Here is a 19,538-nt window from a genome sequence, read left to right on the forward strand (position 1 = left end):
CGGTTGCCGCCCCTCCGTCCATGTTTCTCCCGCCCGTGCTCCGCCGCGTTCATTGGCCAATTTGTAAATTTTACACATCTTAAAACAATGCCATAAATGTCTATTTGAGAAGGCGTCAGGAGCTAAGTGGCAGTCTTTCCTTAACGGATTTCTTTTCTTTTGGTCTTATAATAACGTCAGGACAGGGTGATCACGACCCACTGTTTGCGCGATTGTGTTCGACAAAAATAAATGGAAATATTCATGAATTGGTAAAGCAATTGACAGAACATCTTGATGGGGGGGGGGGGGGGGGGGGGGCAGAAAGCGGCATTCACCACGTGGTTACGGCAAACAAACACGCATCGAAACAAATGACAACGGCGGCAACTCTGACAAAGTGCTGACATGTGACTTAGCGTCTCAAATGCCATTGCCGCCAACTTGTCGCGTCTCTATCTAACTTGCCATGATGCAGACATATGTCATGCATACGTAACGATGTGAGGCGTTATAAACACCGTCAAATCACGGCGACGCCGGCCGACGGTTGCCGCCCCTCCGTCCATGTTTCTCCCGCCGTTGCTCCGCCGCGTTCATTGGCCAACTTGCCCTTTTCCGCCTGTTGGCTCGCGCGAACAAACGAGGGGTGGACCCGTCCGCCGCCGCCCGCACTAACGTCGACGCAACGCGGCGCCCCGTCCCCCCGGGCGCCGCGCGGGCGTTTTCGGGCGCCGTCGAGGCACCGCGACGCGCCCGGCCGCCGTCCAGGTGGAGCGTCGGACGCCGCTCGGCCCCGAGCCGCGCGCGCCGCGCACCTCCCGGAGCCGCGGAGTGGTACGGTCCAGAATACCCAGGTTCACGCGCGAAATGAAGGCCCGCGCTCCGGCTCCCATAAAGCATCCATTGCAGTTGCGAGCGGGCGCCGCTGTGTGAGGAGCTCGGTTTTAACCCCATTTTTTTTTTAAAAAAACAGACAAAAAAAACAAAACAAAACAAGAAAAAAAAATACATTTTCAATTGTTCTACGCTGACGCTTTTAAGGTAGTTCGCGATGCCGACCGGGAGCACCACCATGTCTCTGCCGGACGATGTCAGGAGGAGGTATAGTAACGCGCGGGGGGATAATGGAGACGCCGCGGTGTAGCTTTGTTGCCAAACACGCGGACCGTGGCCACGGCCCCCGTGCGTGTCCGTCCGCCGGCCGCGGGGGCTCCGCGTGCGAGTGGGCGAGCGCGGTCGCCTCGCCGGACCTCTGCGCGAAGTTGCGGCTAACGTTAGCTTCCACCCCGCCGCCCCCTCTCGCCGGACGATGTGGAAGCGTCCGCGCTGCGGCTCTGTTGTGTGAAGTGGTTTTCCTCGCTGCCATCAGGACGAGGCAGCGTGTGCGATTTGGCGCCACTCGGAAGTGTTTGACATCGTTGTTGAATTATAACCGCAGTGGGTGTGTGTGGGTGTGTGTGTGTATTGTTGCGAGCGCCCAATCCCCCCCTTTCTCTTACTCATTCTTTACAGCTAATGATGATGTGTAATGACCATTTTCTTTAAGTGGAAAAGCCTAACCTGGGACAGGGCTCGCTAATTAGCCTCGGCCAGAAATCCTAAATGCAACACATCCGTTTTGTGTTGTTTTTTTTTGTTTTTGTTTTTTTTGTAACCTGTTACAATGTTTTGTTTGGCCTTGTCCCTGACAAATAAATTCATAAAGAAATAAATAAACTTGTTTATTTTTACTTATGCCGTTTAGCCCTTAAGTGACTTAAGATGCCATGTTTACACAGGCTGCAGGTGCTGGAGAAGGGTGAAGATGGCTTTTCAGACGAGGTGGGTTTTCTTTGAATTAAACTGGAATCATAATCCACTGCGCTTACACCGATTTATCGTGGAATGGCTCTTTGCATCTTTAAATCACAGCGTTAGGCTGTACTACTGGGTGTAACGGCGCTCCCTCGGTGTATGGCAAAAGACAAAATATTGGAGGGCTGATGTTTGAGTTAAATGCCTCTACACTGACTGAACTGGAATGCCGAAATGCTCAGCGGAATTTAAAACACCTGCTGCTTTTCACACAAGGACATCGTTGGAAATACTACCCTGATTTATATTTGGCTCAAAGATGCACATTGTGTATTGCAGGTATCTGTGCGGCTTTAAGTTTTAGGTTCGGCCTTGTGGTTATTCTGTTTGTTTTATTTTTTTCTTCATTTAGGACCGTGTGAAGGAGAAGCTCAAATTGGTGCAAGACTATCTGCACGACGACACTCAAGACAGTTTAAGGAGCCTGAAGGATAAGATGATATCTTCAGAGCTCTCGAAGGTCTGTGGCCCTCTATGAAAAGTTGTCCGTCATGAGCTCTGCTCCATAAAGTGCCCACAGACAACACAACTTTGAGAGTCCTAACATCGCTGGGGTATTCATAGGACACGATACTTTTTCATAAATATATATTATTATTTTTTATTTTTTTTGTGTGTGTTCAAACGACACTGTCTCCTATACTGGAGTGTTCGCTACATCCTCCACTATGAGACAGCTGCTGCTGTTTGTGCAAGAGCGCTAATGCATGCGGGACCAGAGTACCTTTCTACGTGACTTCACCGAAAGTAAACAAAGAGACAACTGGCTCTTTATAATGAAAGGTTTTATCATATTATAGGTGAAGGCGGGGGGGGTTCAACTACTAAACATGCATAAGTGAAACATTGTCGACCCGTTACTGCTTCTGTGGCAGGGGGCTTTTGGGCCTCAGAATTTTGCCTGACAGTCAGATCAGCCTGTCGTCTGACAGGACGTTACCCTCTTCCCCTGGGTCTGTTCCATTCTTCTGCATTGTATTCCTCGCAGGAGGGCTACCTTTCCAAAGTTAAGGCTTTACTGGGTAGGGTGCTGTCTGCCGAAAACGGCTCGCACGATGAGGGTGTGAAGCAGAATGGCAAGACCAATGGGGTTGCGACAAACGGTTCCCACGACGAAGGGAATGCTGCCGAGGCGCCTATGGACACCCAGGAGGAAGGAGATTCTGTCAAGTCGCCGACTGCTCCCAAAGGGAAGGGCCGCAAGATTAAGGCCGACTCTGAAACCAAAAGTAAGAAGTTGTGACAGTTGTTTATGATCTAAATGAACTGCCCTAAAAGACACAATGGCACTGTAGAGCGGGGAGCCAAAAAAGCAAATCTCTGCTTTTATTACTTTGTAGAATCTCCTGCCAGCGCAAGGGTCACGAGGAACAGCGGGAAACAGCCGACCATCTTGTCGATGTTCTCTAAAGTGTGAGTATCATTGCTCCATTCAGCCTCATTCAAAACCAGTCCGTTCCCAATTTTTCCGTCCATAAGTGTTAATTTCTCTCTTGGTTTAAACCCCCCTCCTGTATTGCAGTCAAAAGCGCAAGTCAGATGAGGTGAATGGAGAGTCTACAAATGGAGAGGAAGAAGTGAAGAAGGAGGAGGAGGAGGACAATAAAGTGGTGGTGAGGCATGCACCAGGGTTTATTATTATTTTTTTTGCATTTTTTATTTTATTTTTTAAACCTTTGAAAGCTTGGCTACCACATCTGTTTTTTTTTTTGTTTTACTAAAATTTAGTCCCGGGAAGAGAAGCGTCTGAAAGTGGATTCAGATGAAACGTAAGTATCTTGCCCTCTCCACGGTGCTCCTACAATAGAAAAGTGGACTCATTTATTCACTTTTATTTATTCCCTTAGAAATGTTATTCCAGAAGAGTCAAAGAGCGAGAAAATGAAGGAAACATCGGCTGTAAAGGTGATGTATTTGTCTTGTACCCTTTAGACATGCCGTTCGTATAAATGTCCAAATTTAGCAATATTACAGCGCTGAACCAGAATCTCAGCAATCTTTTCTTCCCCCTCAGACGCCACCCCCCAAGTGCCCAGACTGCAGACAGTACCTGGATGACTCGGATCTGAAATTATTTCAGGGTGATCCTGATAATGCTGTAAGGCTGAGCGGAATAAAGTAACGAGATTGTCACCGGTTAAACGACGAAGAACAAGTAGTGCTTTTGTTTTTTATTTTATTTTAAACACTTATATTGTCTGGACGATTTGACTTGCTTACCTGCAGAGGCCTTTGGTGTGGTGCCGTGGTAAGAAGATAATCAAATTTGTCGTCTTTGACAAGTGAAACAAGGCTTCATGATTCCATTACGTTGAGGCAGCTCATTCTTCTTGACCGGTCACGTATGAGGGGAGCTGACATTGCGTCTACTTGTTTTTCATCCCCAGCTGGACGAGCCCGAGATGCTCACAGACGAGCGTCTCTCGCTTTTTGACTCAAACGAGGACGGATTTGAGAGCTATGAAGACCTGCCGCAGCACAAGATCACCAACTTCAGGTGGCTGTTCCCCAGTGCGCATATTTGCCCAGCAACTGGAAGCGGTGGGGAGAAGGTGGCCCTCGGAGCCGCTCGTTTTGGACTGTAGCTAAAACTCGACTGGTTCTGCTTCGCAGTGTGTATGACAAGCGTGGTCACCTCTGTCCATTCGACGCCGGGCTGATAGAGAAGAACGTGGAGCTCTACTTCAGCTGTGTCGTCAAGCCCATCTATGACGACAACCCTTGCTTGGATGGTAAGAGCACACTTTCCTCCCAACAAAGTAAAACTGCTGCTTGTATTTGAAGGGTATCTTTGGCTGGTTAAACCCTACGCATGGGGTACATTCATCCTTTGGCTTTTTTTTTTCTTTTTCCTCTCCTCCTTTTACAGGTGGTGTTCCTGCCAAGAAGCTTGGACCCATCAACGCATGGTGGATCACTGGTTTTGACGGTGGAGAGAAGGCTTTAATCGGCTTCACTACAGGTAGAAAAACGATTGCCCTTCCATTCTACTAATCGTCATAGTCAAGTCACGCTTAATTTATGGAGCGCATTTCATGCCAGGGCAACACAATGCGCTTTACAAAGAAATGCAATCAAAAAAAGAACATAGTTCTCGGCATAGGCAACGGCAACTGTGGCATCAGACAGAAACAACAGTCGCAGCAACAGCAGCAGACAACAGAAACAATAGAAACCTTCCATAGTACCTTCCTTCTTGATTATCAAAAAACTTGAACCATGAACTACACCGAAAATGGCTCTGAGTGTCTCTTGCTTTTGTAAATAAGACCACGTCAGCTTGTGACTTAAGTTGTCTCTCTTTTACAGCTTTTGCCGACTACATCTTGATGCAGTCCAGCGAGGAGTATGCGTCCATCTTTGCGCTCATGCAAGAAAAGATCTACATGAGCAAGATAGTTGTAGAATTCCTGCAGAAGAATCCCGATGTAACTTATGAGGACCTGCTGAACAAGATTGAGGTGAGGCTGTGGGGGTGGGGAAATTATCAGCAAAGTATGTGTATTTTATTTGCTTGCACATGACAGATTTAAGTATGGAAATCCTGTTTATTTGGAAAGTATAGCATGTGAACATTTTTTAGTGTCTGTGACAACAGTACACATGGAGCACTGAATCAACTCTTAACCAACCTTTTTGATCCTCTCGCCCCCAGACAACGGTGCCTCCTGCCGAGCTCAATTTCAACCGCTTCACAGAAGACACGCTGCTGCGCCACGCCCAGTTTGTGGTAGAGCAGGTGGAGAGCTACGATGAGGCCGGAGACTCGGACGAGCAACCGCTCATTGTGACCCCCTGCATGAGAGATCTGATCAAGCTGGCTGGAGTTACTCTCGGAAAGAGGTAGGGAGTTAGCTAGGGGTAGGCAGTTTTGTTTCTTTTCTCCCTACTGCTTAGGATAACTGGCATTTTATTTTTTTTCAGAAATTGTGATCGCTGTGCGTGCTACTTTCCGATCCCCTCAACTTAAACCTCCTTATATCCCAAGCAGAGTTTCCGTTAGAAAAAAATTGGTGCCGGTCCATGTGTCCTGGGAGATTTCAATGTCCCAGATAAATGGGTGAAATTCCAGTCAAATATTATGTTTACTTAGCCAAAACCATTGATAGGCGGGCTTCATAAAGAATGAAATCATTCAGGCCTGTAGATTTATAACTTTTATTGAAACGCAGGTCCTGTCAATACTCGCGTGCATAATGCTATTTCAAAAATAACTTTCGCTCGCCTGCGTTTGTTGGCAACGTGTTAACACAAATAATTTCCTTCAGCTTTAGGCCTACAAACAGTGTTCTCAGATAAAAATAGAGTAAACTCTTTGAAATTAAACAAATTACAGGCCTATCTGGCTTGTAACGTTTGAATCACGGCGTGCTGCTGACAACTTGATATCAGATCATTTCTCTTTGCTAAAGGCCTTTTCTCAGTTAAAATGGAATAAAATTTAAAAAACAATATACATACATTGGAAAATAAACAACCTATTGCTGGCTCAGATCGTTTTACTTACACTTTTCGCAACAGTGAAGCGTGTAGCTGCAGACACAAAATCAAAGGTGCCAAATGTCTCTCCACAGCTTGCAGTGCACATAAGCCTTGTGACCTTGTCCTCCCGACTTGGCCGCGCTCTATTGATTCGGTTCTACAGAGAGAACCCTCTCTCTGCTGGCACACTGGAGACGGGGATGAAGCAGGCAACCATGGCCAGTTTGGCCCACCGGGACAGATTCAGCCGAAATCCCTGATGAGGACTTAGCAGGCCAGTGAGAATTCAAGCATCCATAACCGCCAAGCACTGTCTTCACAGCGATGGCATCGACGAGAGGGGCTGTGGCTGGTGCTGACTCGTCCTCGCTGGTAACTTCTTGGCCAAAAAGACCAATAATGGTTCGGGTGGCTGGTTCAGCATATTCCTGAAGCGCTGGGGGGGGACAGAATGATAATGAATCACTTATTATATGTAAAATGGATATATAATATGAATTATAATATTTATAATTAATTTGAATGAAAAAACAAACAACTTGTATGACAAAGTGCCATCGACAGCCAGATGAACTGAAAAGTAGGAAGGTTTTAATCTTATCCTGCTATTTTCATTGTTATCATTATGATAGGCCGTACATTTTGAGATGTATAGGCGAGCATTTTAGGTTATTAAAAAAGAATGATGCTATCCCTTTGCAACAAACTAAATCAAATGGGCTTCTATTTGCCGCCCTAAATGACTGCTCGATTTGAAGAATCTCAGTCAGTGTTCATTACAAAAACATATAAAACAGAAGCTTAGAAAATGCACAGGGATAACACTTCAATGGGAAACCAAATATATTTTTGTGTGATACGGCTCGCAGTGAGCAACGCAGAGCCGTTCAGTTCCTCCAAATAAAACGACTTGTAGACGCGTTACGATTTTATTTTCTGTGCATTGTGCATGGAGAGCGGGGGGGTCGGGGAGAGTGTTCCATTACGCACGATTGAGTTCCTTAAGGAGAAGTAAAATAAAACCCTAAAAATGTTGCGCTGATTGTGGGCAACCCATCCATGGCGTGCGCATCGTCAGTACCCTCGGAGAGGGAGACGGGTGCGCCGGATGCACCCAAGTCGCTCACTCTGCGCCCAGAAAACACATCTTACCTCTTCCTTTTATTTCCAACTCAACCTGTACATAATCAGCTTCCTGTCCGCAGTGATATTTACAGTCTCATCGTGATAATTCCAATGAAGTCACTCCCCTTTAGCGTTTCATCCAGCTACTTCATCACGTCTTCCTGTGCCTTTTCCATGTCAACAACCGAGTCGCTGTGCCGGTATATGCCCTCACACGTGACACAGTCTAGAGCCTTAACTGCTTGTTTGGTCGTCGCCATTTGTAGTTACAGTGTCGACTTAAAATTACATTCGATTCAGGCAGATACGTTGGTCTCTAACAATATTTATATCTCACAATTTCTGTTAAATGCTTTATTTTATGAAGACAATTGTATGCCATGATGCATTAAGAAAATCGGGTGAAGTTGTCTTAAATAAACACTAGTGTTAAAATAAAAATCTGCATCGTAAAATAAAATTTCCAACCAGACTTGGCGGCATTAAGCACTTTTTGTTTTAAAAGAGAAAAAACAAAAACAAAACATCAAATAAAAATAGGGGTAAAAAATGTGAAGATAAAATATTTACCATGTGCTTTGGGTCTGAAATGAAACATCCAAAACGCCAAACTATGGAGGTACTTGCCCAAAGATGATGCATCATCTTTCTGTTTCCTAGAGTTGCTCATTCTGGACGCTGCCTGTGTGTTTACAAACAACCTGCCCACGAGGGCCGCGCTTCTTTCTATATCGACAAACCAAATTAGCTAGAGGTGACCAGGTCAGCTTAAGATCGCTTTCTGCTGCCACTTGCCCAACGCTTCTAAGATGAACAAATCTGTAGAAGAAATGATGGAGCCTGTTTTTATTTCAATGGGGGGGATCACGATCGTTTTGTTGCCCAGCACTAATTAGAATTGTGCTTAGAGGGAATTATTTTCACTGGACATTATGATCGGAGGGATTTATTTATTATTTATATGTTGGACAAAAACCGGTAATTACCGGATAACGGAAACTCTGATCCCAAGACTTGTTTTCCTTCCACAGCCATGATGCACCAGCATTTTCCGATCCTTTTTTTATTTTTTATAATTTAATTTATGTTTACATATTCTGCCGCTTGCTCTTTTATTAATTCTCCCTAATGTCTAACACTCTACATCCCCCTAATGCAGCATGCTGCTATACTGGTAGGTAGGCCTTGTTCTGAATCAATCATCTGCTTGTTTGTGACGGAGTGCAATTTCCTGTGTGGACAAATGAAATCATTTTTCAAAGTACATGCTAGAACCCCTAAATAGATCATTTATTTGGCGCACTTTGTGGTTGACTTATATTGACCATATTCTGCATTTGCATACCTAGTTTGCATGGTCCAACTTTGAAATGGAGAGTTTATTAGGGTGATACTTCTGGCCTATGGGATTTTATTTGTTTTAAAGCAATGTTGATCAGAGATAAACAATATATTAAACAGCATACGTGATATGCAAATATGCTCCTATATAATGAGACTTGAAAGTCAAAAAATTATAATTCCTCTTGGAAATTGTCGAAATATATTTGTTAAATATATTTACTTTAAAGGTAGATGTTATGTTGGTCCAGTGGGGAAATTGCAAGCTTGTCGTTCTTTGCTATCGATTGCTACTGTAGTGTTGCGTCAGGGATGTTTTTCAAAGATGGAAATCTTCCCTGCTAAACACCCATCAGCCTTGGAACATGTTGGTCCACAAAAATTGAGATTGGAGTTTGAAAGTACTTGCTAGATACCGGTTGTTTCTTTATTTGAATCAGAACAAGCGGTTAAAAAGTTGTCTATACAGCCGGTTTGAATCAAGGCAGGGTTAAGTGACTTGTCGTCTTTTTTTATTTTTTTTAGCTATTTTTCCTGCATCCCACTTGTGTGAAAGACTAATGCAACTTGGTTCATCGTCACTTGTGTTTGACTCATGTGGTATGGCTCCGTTTGAAGCTCATCTTTAAGTTTCGACCTCCACCTCCGTAAACATCCTCTATGCATCATCTGGCAAGCAGCATCGAAACCAAGGTGACTTTCACTCAAAACGCCTCTTTTGTTCCTGCGACAGGAGGGCCGCCAGGAGACAGGCGATTCGTCACCCGACCAAGATCGAGAAGGACAGCAAGGGGCCGACGAAAGCCACCACCACCAAGCTGGTCTACCAGATCTTTGATACCTTCTTCTCTGATCAGATCGATCAGATCGATAAGGACACCGGTGGCCTCAAGCGGCAGCGCTGCGGTGTCTGCGAGGTCAGCTCAATCGCAGCGTTCCCAGTACATTGATTAATTTGTTTTAGAGAGGGAGAGAGCTTATTTCATTTTAGAGCTGTGTGCAGTATATGGCTTCGCTCGGCCCCTCCTTGCCCCCCCCCACACTCTCTCGCTTCTCTCCCACAAACTGACAACGGACCCGTCTGTGAATAGCCCCTCTTCTTCCTGCGCACTCTGAATCAAAACATGATCGTGCGCAGGATGTTTAATGTAGAGATGCACTGATCGGCCAGTTTACAGGTTTAATCGGCCATAACCGGTGACCAGCCGATCGGTGTTGGATACATCCGATTCTGTGCTGGTCCAATGTAAACGCGTGATGAAAGGGTCGACTCTTTTGAGACTCGGTAAAACGATTTGTCCGATCTGACTCAGTTGGTTTGGTGCATGGTGGGCGAAGGACTTCCAGTGACTGGGTGATAAGTTGGCCATTTATTATAAGAGAAGGGGGGGATCTTTGCAATTTATTTTTCAAAGGCAAGTGCCATTTAAATATAATAGGTATATTTGCACTTAAAAGAGACTTTAATTTGAAGTTTGAACTGGACATTTCCACTTAAGTTATGTTGTTAGTTACACGTTGTATTATACTGAAACTTGTTGACAGTCCCACATTCTATTTTATTAAAACTCAGACCGTTTCATGTTCTATTATTGTTCCATAGTGAATAATAAACTGTTGGCTTCATTTAAGCTTTATATTTCAGTACTGAATTGGGGAATTTATCTCCTTTTAACAAGACTAGAACATAAAAGACCTTGAACAAAGCCCATCATCCTGGAGCTGCTGTCACAACAAACATGTAGTGGTCTATAATGTGTTTAGCGTACGTAAGCATTCTTGGAGCAATTTTCTGCTCCGTAGAGCATCTCAGCCTTGCAAGTAAAACATCTTCGGGAGGCTAATCCAACGTGACAAAATGTTCAAAAGCACTGAATATCCTGAAAATGCACCTTTTTAATGCTGTGTAGCTTGCTTAATATGTTGAGGGAAAAGTGGTTTTTATATAATTTATTTATTTATTAATTGCGCTGCTCTTTGCCAACAGGTTTGCCAGTCTGCAGATTGTGGCAAGTGTCCAGCTTGCAAGGACATGATTAAATTCGGAGGAAGTGGCAAAAGCAGGCAGGCGTGTCGGCAGAGAAGGTGAAAAGACATATTTGCTTCTATGTAAGGTATTTCTAACAGGCACTTGGAGTCAAGTCTACAGTGACCACATAGTGAAGGGCCGACTGGCTGATTCAGCGTCTACTTTTTCATTGCGGTAAATACTAGACTGAAAGTTTGAACCAAGATGCTTCAACAGGCTTCAAACTAATTGGGTAGTTGTTATCGTACCACAAAACCTGACGGAGAAGAGGTTGAAATTCCTAAACGGCATTTACACTGTTGTCAGAAGCTCCTACGTAATGCATCTTTCTTGCCAGAACCATTTTTATTTTATTTCCCCCCCCTAACCCTCCTCAGGTGCCCGAACCTCGCCGTAAAGGAGGCGGAGGATGATGAGAACGTTGAAGAGGAAGACGTACCCTTGGTGAAGGCCCCGACAAAGAAAGTCTCTCAGGCCAAGAGGAAGAAGCAAACTCAGTGCAAGCTGGCGTGGATCGGAGAGCCTGAGGTAGTTCTGCTGCTTTTGGTTATTTGTCAAAATGTTTGAAATTTCCAAACTGTAGCTACAAATCCAGTGTATATATCTTCGCTTTGGAGAAAAGCGTCTGCTAAATGACTAAAAAATCTTTTTTTCTCTTTCTCTCTCTCTCTTCCCCTCTCCAGCACACTGAGGGCAAGAAGCAGTTCTACCAGAAAGTGCGCGTGAATGACGAGGTCCTCGAGGTCGGCGACTGCGTCTCAGTCTCCTTGGAGGATCCATCCACGCCGCTTTCCCTGGCACGGTATGTTCTCTTCAGGAAGGCGCCTTTTTTTTTTTTTTTTTTTTTAAGGATTTTTACGGCTGGCGTTTCGAAAAGTTAACAAGCGTTTTCTCCTTCAGAATCACCTCCTTGTGGGAGGACAACACCGGTAAGATGTTCCACGCCCATTGGTTCTTCCGCGGCACGGACACGGTGCTGGGAGAGTCCTCTGATCCGCTGGAGCTGGTCCTCGTGGACGACTGTGAGGACATGCAGCTCAGCTACGTGGAGGCCAAAGTGAACATCATGTACAAGGCTCCGTCCGACAACTGGTTCATGGAGGTAACGCTGAACTCAAAGTGCCAGTCTGCGTTGGGTTTTTGGGGTTTTTTTTTGTGTGAAAGCAGTCTCAATGATTACCCCTGATCGTAGGTCTGTCATAATAATGACATTTTAGTTTACATCAACTTTTAATAGAAATGATTGCAGTAAATATTCTCCTTTTATTTCACTATAATGGTGGCAATAGATAGACAAATATTACATTATATTCCATGCCATTTATTGGCAATGAAGTTTGCAACATAGAATATGCCTAGGCAGTTGGTTAAAGTTAGATTTGTATGTTCCCAACCCCAATTGCGGAAATTTCCCTAATTCACCTTTTTCTTTATTGCGACTTTCTAACAATGGCTTAAACTTCCCCCTTAAATTTGGATGGAAGCAGATCCTTATGATATCTAATGATCCTGCTAAAAGACAAATAACTGCAATCTGGCAACTATGTAATAATTGTGGCTCGGGGTGTCTCCATTCCGAATCTAAATGAGCGTTCGATTTCGAACTTCGAAATCACAAGCAGGTCCGCGATTCTCCCCGTGTTTTTGTGGGCAATATTGTCCGACGTGGAACTTGACCCCCCCGTGTTGGGTCGGTCAGAAGCCCGAGCCTTAACTTGTGCATTTTAAGAAAGTGCGTTCAGATTCAATAAAATGACATATTTTACAATGATGAAGATCCGGCTCACTGGAAAGAGCCGGCTGTTACGGATCCCCAGCATTTCTTTTACCTATGAAATTGTATGAAATATTTTGTTTATATTTATTCCACTACCAAAAAAAACCATAATTTATAATGATTTTAATGTGAATGGACTCAAGCTACTAAGTGTTTTTCTTTACAAATAGACTAACAATGGCGTAGCCATCAGTGCTGGGGGGGGGGTAGATGTTTCAGTTGAATCGTGGATTTGGAGAATCATGACACCCCTAATTGTGGCGGCTCTGCCTGATCAACGTTTCAGCACGTATCCTTTTTAACCCAGTTGTAATCACCTCTTCCCAGGGTGGAATGGATGACGACATCAAGGTGATCGAGGATGATGGGAAGAGTTTCTTCTACCAGTTCTGGTACGATCCAGACTGCGCACGCTTTGAATCTCCTCCCACGTTCCCGTCCTCGGAGGACAGCAAGTACAAGTGAGCAGCGTCCACTTCACACGCTCGTCCTCCTCTTGCATGTGCCTTTTTTTATTTCCCCCTTAACACGTTTGGGATGCGTCTCCCCCCTCTGTAGGTTCTGCGGCAGCTGCGTCAGGACCAAAGAGAAGGAGGAAAATGAGATTCCTCGCGTGTTCGAACCCCAGGAGGACGAGGACCACAACTCCAAGGCCGTGTATGCTCTGGCCTGCTTTAAGGGAGAGCAGTTCAAAGTGGGGGACAGCGTCTACCTGCCTCCCGACACCTTCAACTTCAGGTCAGGAAACACCGGGGAAACGAACGTATGCGCCAGAACCACTTTCACCGCAGAGTCCTAAACTTGAGGAGTCACGACCCATTATTTGTGGCTCAATGACGAAGAATAAATTTTTCTACATGGATCATTCTTAAATGCGTCTTTGAAATTTGGACACTATAGTGCATTCCTTTTAATATCTGATATGCTGGACGCGGCCTTGGTGTCGGACGGAAAAACCCGTGTCAATAACCAAATGTGTGTCTCAGTGTGAAGGCGGCTAGTCCAGTGAAGCGCACACACAGGAAGGAGGACGTGGACGAGGATCTGTACCCGGAGTACTACAGGAAGTCCTCCGACTACATCAAGGGCTCCAATCTGGACGCCCCGGAGCCCTTCCGCATCGGACGGATCAAGGAGATCTTCTGTCAGAGGCGCAGCAACGGGAAGCCTGACATGACTGAGGTCAAACTGCGACTCTACAAGTTCTACAGGTAAGCGTCTCGAGAAACCTTTGAATGGAATGCGACGAGGTGAATTCCCGAGTTGAGGGCCGACGCCGAACCGCGACTCTTCCCCGCTCAGGCCCGAGAACACCCACAAGGGCGTCAAAGCGAGCTACCACACGGACATCAACCAGCTGTACTGGAGCGACGAGGAGGTGACCGTCAACATGTCGGAGGTGCTCTGCCGCTGCCAGGTGGAGTACGGAGAGGACCTCAACGAGTCGGTGCAGGACTTTTCTAGCAGGGGGCCGGACAAATTCTATTTCCTCGAGGTGAGGAGCGCTGCAGCAATTTCGACTTTTGTAGCTGCACTAGTTTACAAGCATGATTCAATGATGCACTGACTTCATGCATTTCAAAGTGTGGGACGTAACTTTTAACCATTGTACCAGTTGATAATTTGAACTGTCTGAGGATGATGGACAACCCTCAATTTACAGAGTTGATTTGTTTGTATTAAGCAAAAAAACAAAACCTGAATAAAGGGGACAACTGGTCAATGAAGAGAAACCAATTTTTAATTTGAACACCATCTTCCAACTTTTAAATCAGTTTAAAAAAAAAAAAAAAAAGTATGACGCGTGCTTTCAAGCTAAATTGAAAGGCCGGAATCGAATCTCATTCCCATGACTCATAACCCAATGCACGTTTTATTTGTCACACAGGCTTACAATGCAAAGTCCAAGAGCTTCGAGGACCCTCCGAACCACGCCCGCTCTGCTGTTCACAAGGGAAAGGGAAAGGGTAAAGGGAAAGGTATAAAAATCTGAGCTGGGGACTTACTGAATGCATCTTCTCCTCCACATATTAAAAATCCAGCATGGTGAAATTAATTTAGATTTTTTTCTCTCCCCCGTCCCTGCACCGGAAGGTAAAGGCAAAGGGAAATCGTCCGCTGCTCAGGAAACTCAGGACTCGCAAGAGCCACAGACGCCCAAAGTGCCCAAATATCGCACGTTGGACGTGTTCTCCGGCTGCGGGGGGCTCTCTGAAGGCTTCCATCAGGCTGGTCAGTGCTTCATTCCTGCTCAAAGATGCCTTTACGTCTGCCCACTTTTTCCCCCCCCTGTCCGCTGCACTTTGTTTGTAGGTCCGTAGAGTCTTGCAAGTTTTACAAATGTTAGGCCTTTCAAAACTGTATTTCTGTTTGTGTGGTCTGGGTTTCAACATGAAATACTGTTTGACATACACAACTCTGTAAAATCAATAACATTCTTCTGAATCGGTTGACATCTCTGATGTTATAAAACCACCTCTGGAGCTCCTACTTTCCTGTTCTAGATGAACCACAGTCGCTTTATAATTACCTCCATACTTAATTGTAGAGAGAAATCTTTGCACTTGCCTTTCTGAATTGAAGGAAAAAAGTGTCCCTAAATATATATTAAAATAAAAAAAAAGATCTTAAGCATGCAGACGTTCTGGTTGGACATTCGCAGCAACCATTTTTTGACCGTTAATCCTGCATCTTTCATTTTTGTGTCCAAAGGCATCTCAGAGACTCTGTGGGCGATCGAGATGTGGGACCCGGCCGCCCAGGCCTTCAGGCTCAACAACCCCGGCACCACGGTGTTCACAGAGGACTGCAACATCCTGCTGAAGCTGGTCATGTCCGGGGAGAAGACCAACTCGCTGGGACAGAAGCTCCCTCAGAAGGGCGACGTGGAGATGCTGTGCGGCGGGCCGCCCTGCCAGGGCTTCAGCGGCATGAACCGCTTCAACTCCAGAACCTACTCCAAGTTCAAGAACTCCCTGGTGGTCTCCTACCTGAGGTGACGGTCCCAGAACGTTTGCAGTCAGAACGTTTGCAGTCTGGATCGCCAGCTAACTTCTTCTTCCCCTTCTGGCAGTTACTGTGACTACTACAGACCCAAGTTCTTCCTGCTGGAGAACGTCAGGAACTTTGTCTCCTTCAAAAGCTCCATGGTGTTGAAGCTGACCCTGCGCTGCCTGGTGCGCATGGGCTACCAGTGCACGTTTGGCGTCCTTCAGGTGAGTCCGGGCGGCTCCCGCTTGGGATTCACTCACGCTGCCTCCGCCGATGGCGCTCCGTTAAGGTTCGGTTTTATTTGTCACACGCTCGGGGTAGAGCGGGTCCAGTAATTGGAGGGTTTCTGGTTCGACCCCCGGTTCCTCCTGGCGGCACGTCGAAGTGTCCTTGAGCAAGACACTGAACCCTTAAGTGCTCTCGATGAGCTGGTGTGCACCTTGCGCGCATGCCGCTGCCATCGAATGCGAGGCGTGCACTGTAAAGCGCTTTGAGTGGTGGCAAGCCTAGAAAAGCGCTGTATAAATGCAGTCCAGTTACCATATATTTACTTCAGCAGTGTGCAACAAAATGATCTTTGGTGAACTCCGAAGACAGCAAAAAGACAATCCAAGGCGATAAATTGAAGCGTGCGTGTGAGGTAGTTTGGCCAGAGCATGAAAATAGGGCGGCAGGGAGACGACAAAGTCAGTCGGGGGGGGGGGGGGGGGGGGGATGGTGATGATTTATTTAGATTTATTTATTCGTTTAAAAATATCTAACTATTTTGTAAAGGCGTCATCGTTGCCTTCATAGGAACCAATCCAGATTTCAGAATCCGTCACAGATGTTGGTTCTTTGGACAGACTGACGTGTCCGTCCCCTCTCTCCAGGCCGGTCAGTATGGCGTGGCCCAGACCCGGCGCAGGGCCATCATCTTGGCCGCGGCGCCCGGGGAGAAGCTGCCGCGTTACCCCGAACCGCTGCACGTGTTTGCCCCCCGGGCCTGCTCCCTGAGCGTGGTGGTGGACGACAAGAAGTACTTCAGCAACGTCACGCGGTAAATAATAATCCCTGGCGCTACACGGCTTTGAAAATGCGGCTGCGTGGCCCTTCTGGAGGTGGCGGGTGAGACTCTGAGTTCTGTGCCACTGCAGGGGCAACGGTGGAATCTACAGAACGATCACCGTGAGGGACACCATGTCCGACCTGCCGGAGATCCGCAACGGCGCCGCCGCCCTGGAGATCTCCTACAACGGGGAGCCGCAGTCCTGGTTCCAGAGGCAGATCAGAGGAACGCAGTACCAGCCCATCCTCAAAGATCACATCTGCAAGGTTCGACGTGTGCCGGTCTAACGGCTGTCTGTGGTGTTAGGCGGCGACGGCCCTCGTCGGTGCCTCCGACTGCTTCACCACAATATCCATCGCTCATGATGGTTTCTCAAATTTGTGTGTGTATATTATGATGGCACTGATGGTCATCCAAAAAGATTGTCCAGTCATAATTATTTAGGTATTCTCCGTATATTTTCTAGAAAACAAATTCCTCGCTTGCTCTTGTTTCCAGGACATGAGCTCTCTGGTGGAGGGCAGGATGAGGCAAATCCCTTTGGCTCCGGGCTCCGACTGGAGAGACCTGCCCAACATCGAGGTGCGGCTGAAAGAAGGCACCATGACCAAGAAGCTCCGCTACACGCACTCCGACAAAAAGAACGGGCGCAGCAGCACCGGGGCGCTGCGGGGCGTCTGCACCTGCGCAGGAGGTACGAAAACGCCGTCAGATCGCGCCCGCCTCCGCGCCGAGTGACCGGCGGCGCCTGTTCTAAATGTGCGGTGGCGTTTCAGGCATCCCCTGCGACCCCGCCGACCGGCAGTTCAACACCCTGATCCCCTGGTGTCTGCCGCACACCGGGAACCGACACAACCACTGGGCCGGACTCTACGGCCGGCTGGAGTGGGACGGCTTCTTCAGCACCACCGTCACCAACCCCGAGCCCATGGGCAAGCAGGTCCGGTTTATTAACCACTTGGGCGGAAGAAAATTCGGGCTTAACCGCTTTGGGAAACATTGTCGACGCGGTAATTGCGCTGTGGTCTAAAGACGGAGACGCTGTGTGAAACCTCTCCATTAAAAGGACGTTCTGCCTCCCTCGCTCCAGGGCCGTGTTCTGCATCCTGAGCAGCACAGGGTGGTCAGCGTGCGGGAGTGCGCGCGCTCCCAGGGCTTCCCCGACACCTACCGCTTCTTCGGGAACATCCTCGACAAACACAGACAGGTTTGTTGGCGCGGTCATACCGTCCAGTATGAGAGGGAACGTGGCAATATCTTTTGAATTTCATACGAGCGCCGCGTCACAAATGACAGAATATTAAGCTGGTCTGAACAGTCATGAGTTTTGCAGGGATTTGGTCGTCGGGGAATAATCGAACGGGGCCGTCTTTTTCGGCGTCTGGCAACCGGACCTTTCACGGCTGCTTACGTTGTCGCTTCCGTGGACGGTGAATAAATTGCACCGATGCCGTGAAAATTTAATTGAACTTTTTTCAACTCATTTTCGCTTAATATTTATGAAAGACTTTAAAAAAATAAAAGGGGGAGGGGAACAATATTTAGTCAATATGTTAAGGAAAAATGAATAAAAGTATAGTTAGCACTGGTTTGTTTACTTGCTCTTTGGGAGAGATGTTCGACGGTGGAACACCGTCCAACTTTCTGGGTAGGGGTGTGGACTGGGCTGGCTTCCCTGGTTGAACTTGTCTGGATTTGGTGATAATTAATTTGCATGGGCCACCGTACCTAGCTACAATCTTCTGGTAATTATTTATTAACATAGTCAAAATGTAACATACATGTCAACATTTGGATTGAAAACATTTACGTAACCTCTAGCTATTTGTACTCGGATGTCAAATATGGTCTGAAATCTCTGGGGAAGTCTGGAAATCTTTGAAATGGGAAGCCCGTGTACTGACATGTGGAATCGCCTCGATCACCCAGGTTGGGAACGCTGTGCCTCCACCGCTCTCCAGAGCCATTGGCATTGAGATCAGAAAGTGCGTCTCGGCGCGGATAAAGGAGGAGGGCGCATCAGGTGACTGCCCGGCGACGGCTGTTTCAACGTCTCATTCAGAAGCCTCAGTTGACGCATGCCATTAATGAGCTTATTAACTTTTTGTTTCCCACAGCTGACACTGTGAAGCAGGAGCAGATGGAGGGCTCCAATTAATTCCCCATTCTTCAAGCGAACCCTGACTGAATTTTTTTTTTGTTTTGTTCAGGAGCCTTTGAGCCGCTTCTCCTCATTCTGTGCAGTATCATTCGATTTTAATTCTTAAAATTTTAAATGTGGTTTTAACAGTGTAATGAAAGGTATTCACACAAGGTTGGATAAATTGTATGTAGTTTTTATATGTTGTGTAAAATTTCAAATAAAGCTCTTATTCAAACGGATGGATGTCTTCTGTGAAAGTTGTTTGGAAGTTCTAAAACATCCTCATGTGAAGTGGGATGAATCTTAACTGTGTCCGAACCGTCCGGTCAACGAACGGCAGCCGCTTAAAGTAAGTTATTTGTGCCCTTCTAAAAACTGGATTCTAGTTTGGTTTTTTTTTTTTTTTTGTTTGTTTCTTTGAGGTGGGCCTGATGTAGCTTCTTACTGTGTATTCATTAGCCCTGGAACCCAAAAGCTAGTCTTACCCATAGGTTTCAAAACATTTTGGTGACTTAAATGTCTCTTATCGTGATGCTTCATTCATGTCGGGTCACAACCTGCAAAGTACAGAAATACCTTAAGACAGCTACTGCTTATAGACTCATACATGTTAAGCTATAGAGGAACCTATACAGATCTAGCTTAAGTTCAAGAGATTATTTGTCACATACACGCTTAGAAATTGGATCTGTGTTTGAGTCGTTTCAGATTGCATTGCCTTTAAAGTAAAAAGTTTGAAACTGGCACTGTGGTTTGCGTGCTGTGG

General features: G+C 46.3%; 1 protein-coding gene across 1 annotated transcript; it reads left to right on the forward strand.

The window, feature by feature from the left end:
• Positions 1-1,771: 1,771 nt before the first annotated feature.
• Positions 1,772-19,002, forward strand: dnmt1 (DNA (cytosine-5-)-methyltransferase 1). Its single transcript, XM_080009690.1, has 33 exons — positions 1,772-1,803; positions 2,189-2,296; positions 2,825-3,065; positions 3,177-3,249; positions 3,359-3,449; positions 3,565-3,605; positions 3,684-3,741; positions 3,851-3,934; positions 4,224-4,333; positions 4,450-4,568; positions 4,706-4,798; positions 5,146-5,297; positions 5,492-5,679; positions 9,518-9,701; positions 10,772-10,869; positions 11,191-11,341; positions 11,497-11,615; positions 11,714-11,915; positions 12,918-13,051; positions 13,149-13,328; positions 13,577-13,801; positions 13,893-14,085; positions 14,479-14,569; positions 14,685-14,822; positions 15,303-15,585; positions 15,664-15,805; positions 16,454-16,620; positions 16,718-16,895; positions 17,128-17,323; positions 17,406-17,569; positions 17,720-17,836; positions 18,559-18,652; positions 18,747-19,002. The coding sequence occupies exons 2-33, from the start codon at positions 2,273-2,275 to the stop codon at positions 18,785-18,787; spliced, it is 4,371 nt and encodes a 1,456-aa protein (XP_079865816.1). The 5' UTR covers positions 1,772-1,803; positions 2,189-2,272; the 3' UTR covers positions 18,788-19,002.
• The last annotated feature ends 536 nt before the right edge of the window (positions 19,003-19,538 follow it).

This window comes from Zeus faber, assembly GCF_960531495.2.
Source record: "Zeus faber genome assembly, chromosome: 11".
Taxonomy (NCBI): Eukaryota; Metazoa; Chordata; class Actinopteri; order Zeiformes; family Zeidae; genus Zeus; species Zeus faber.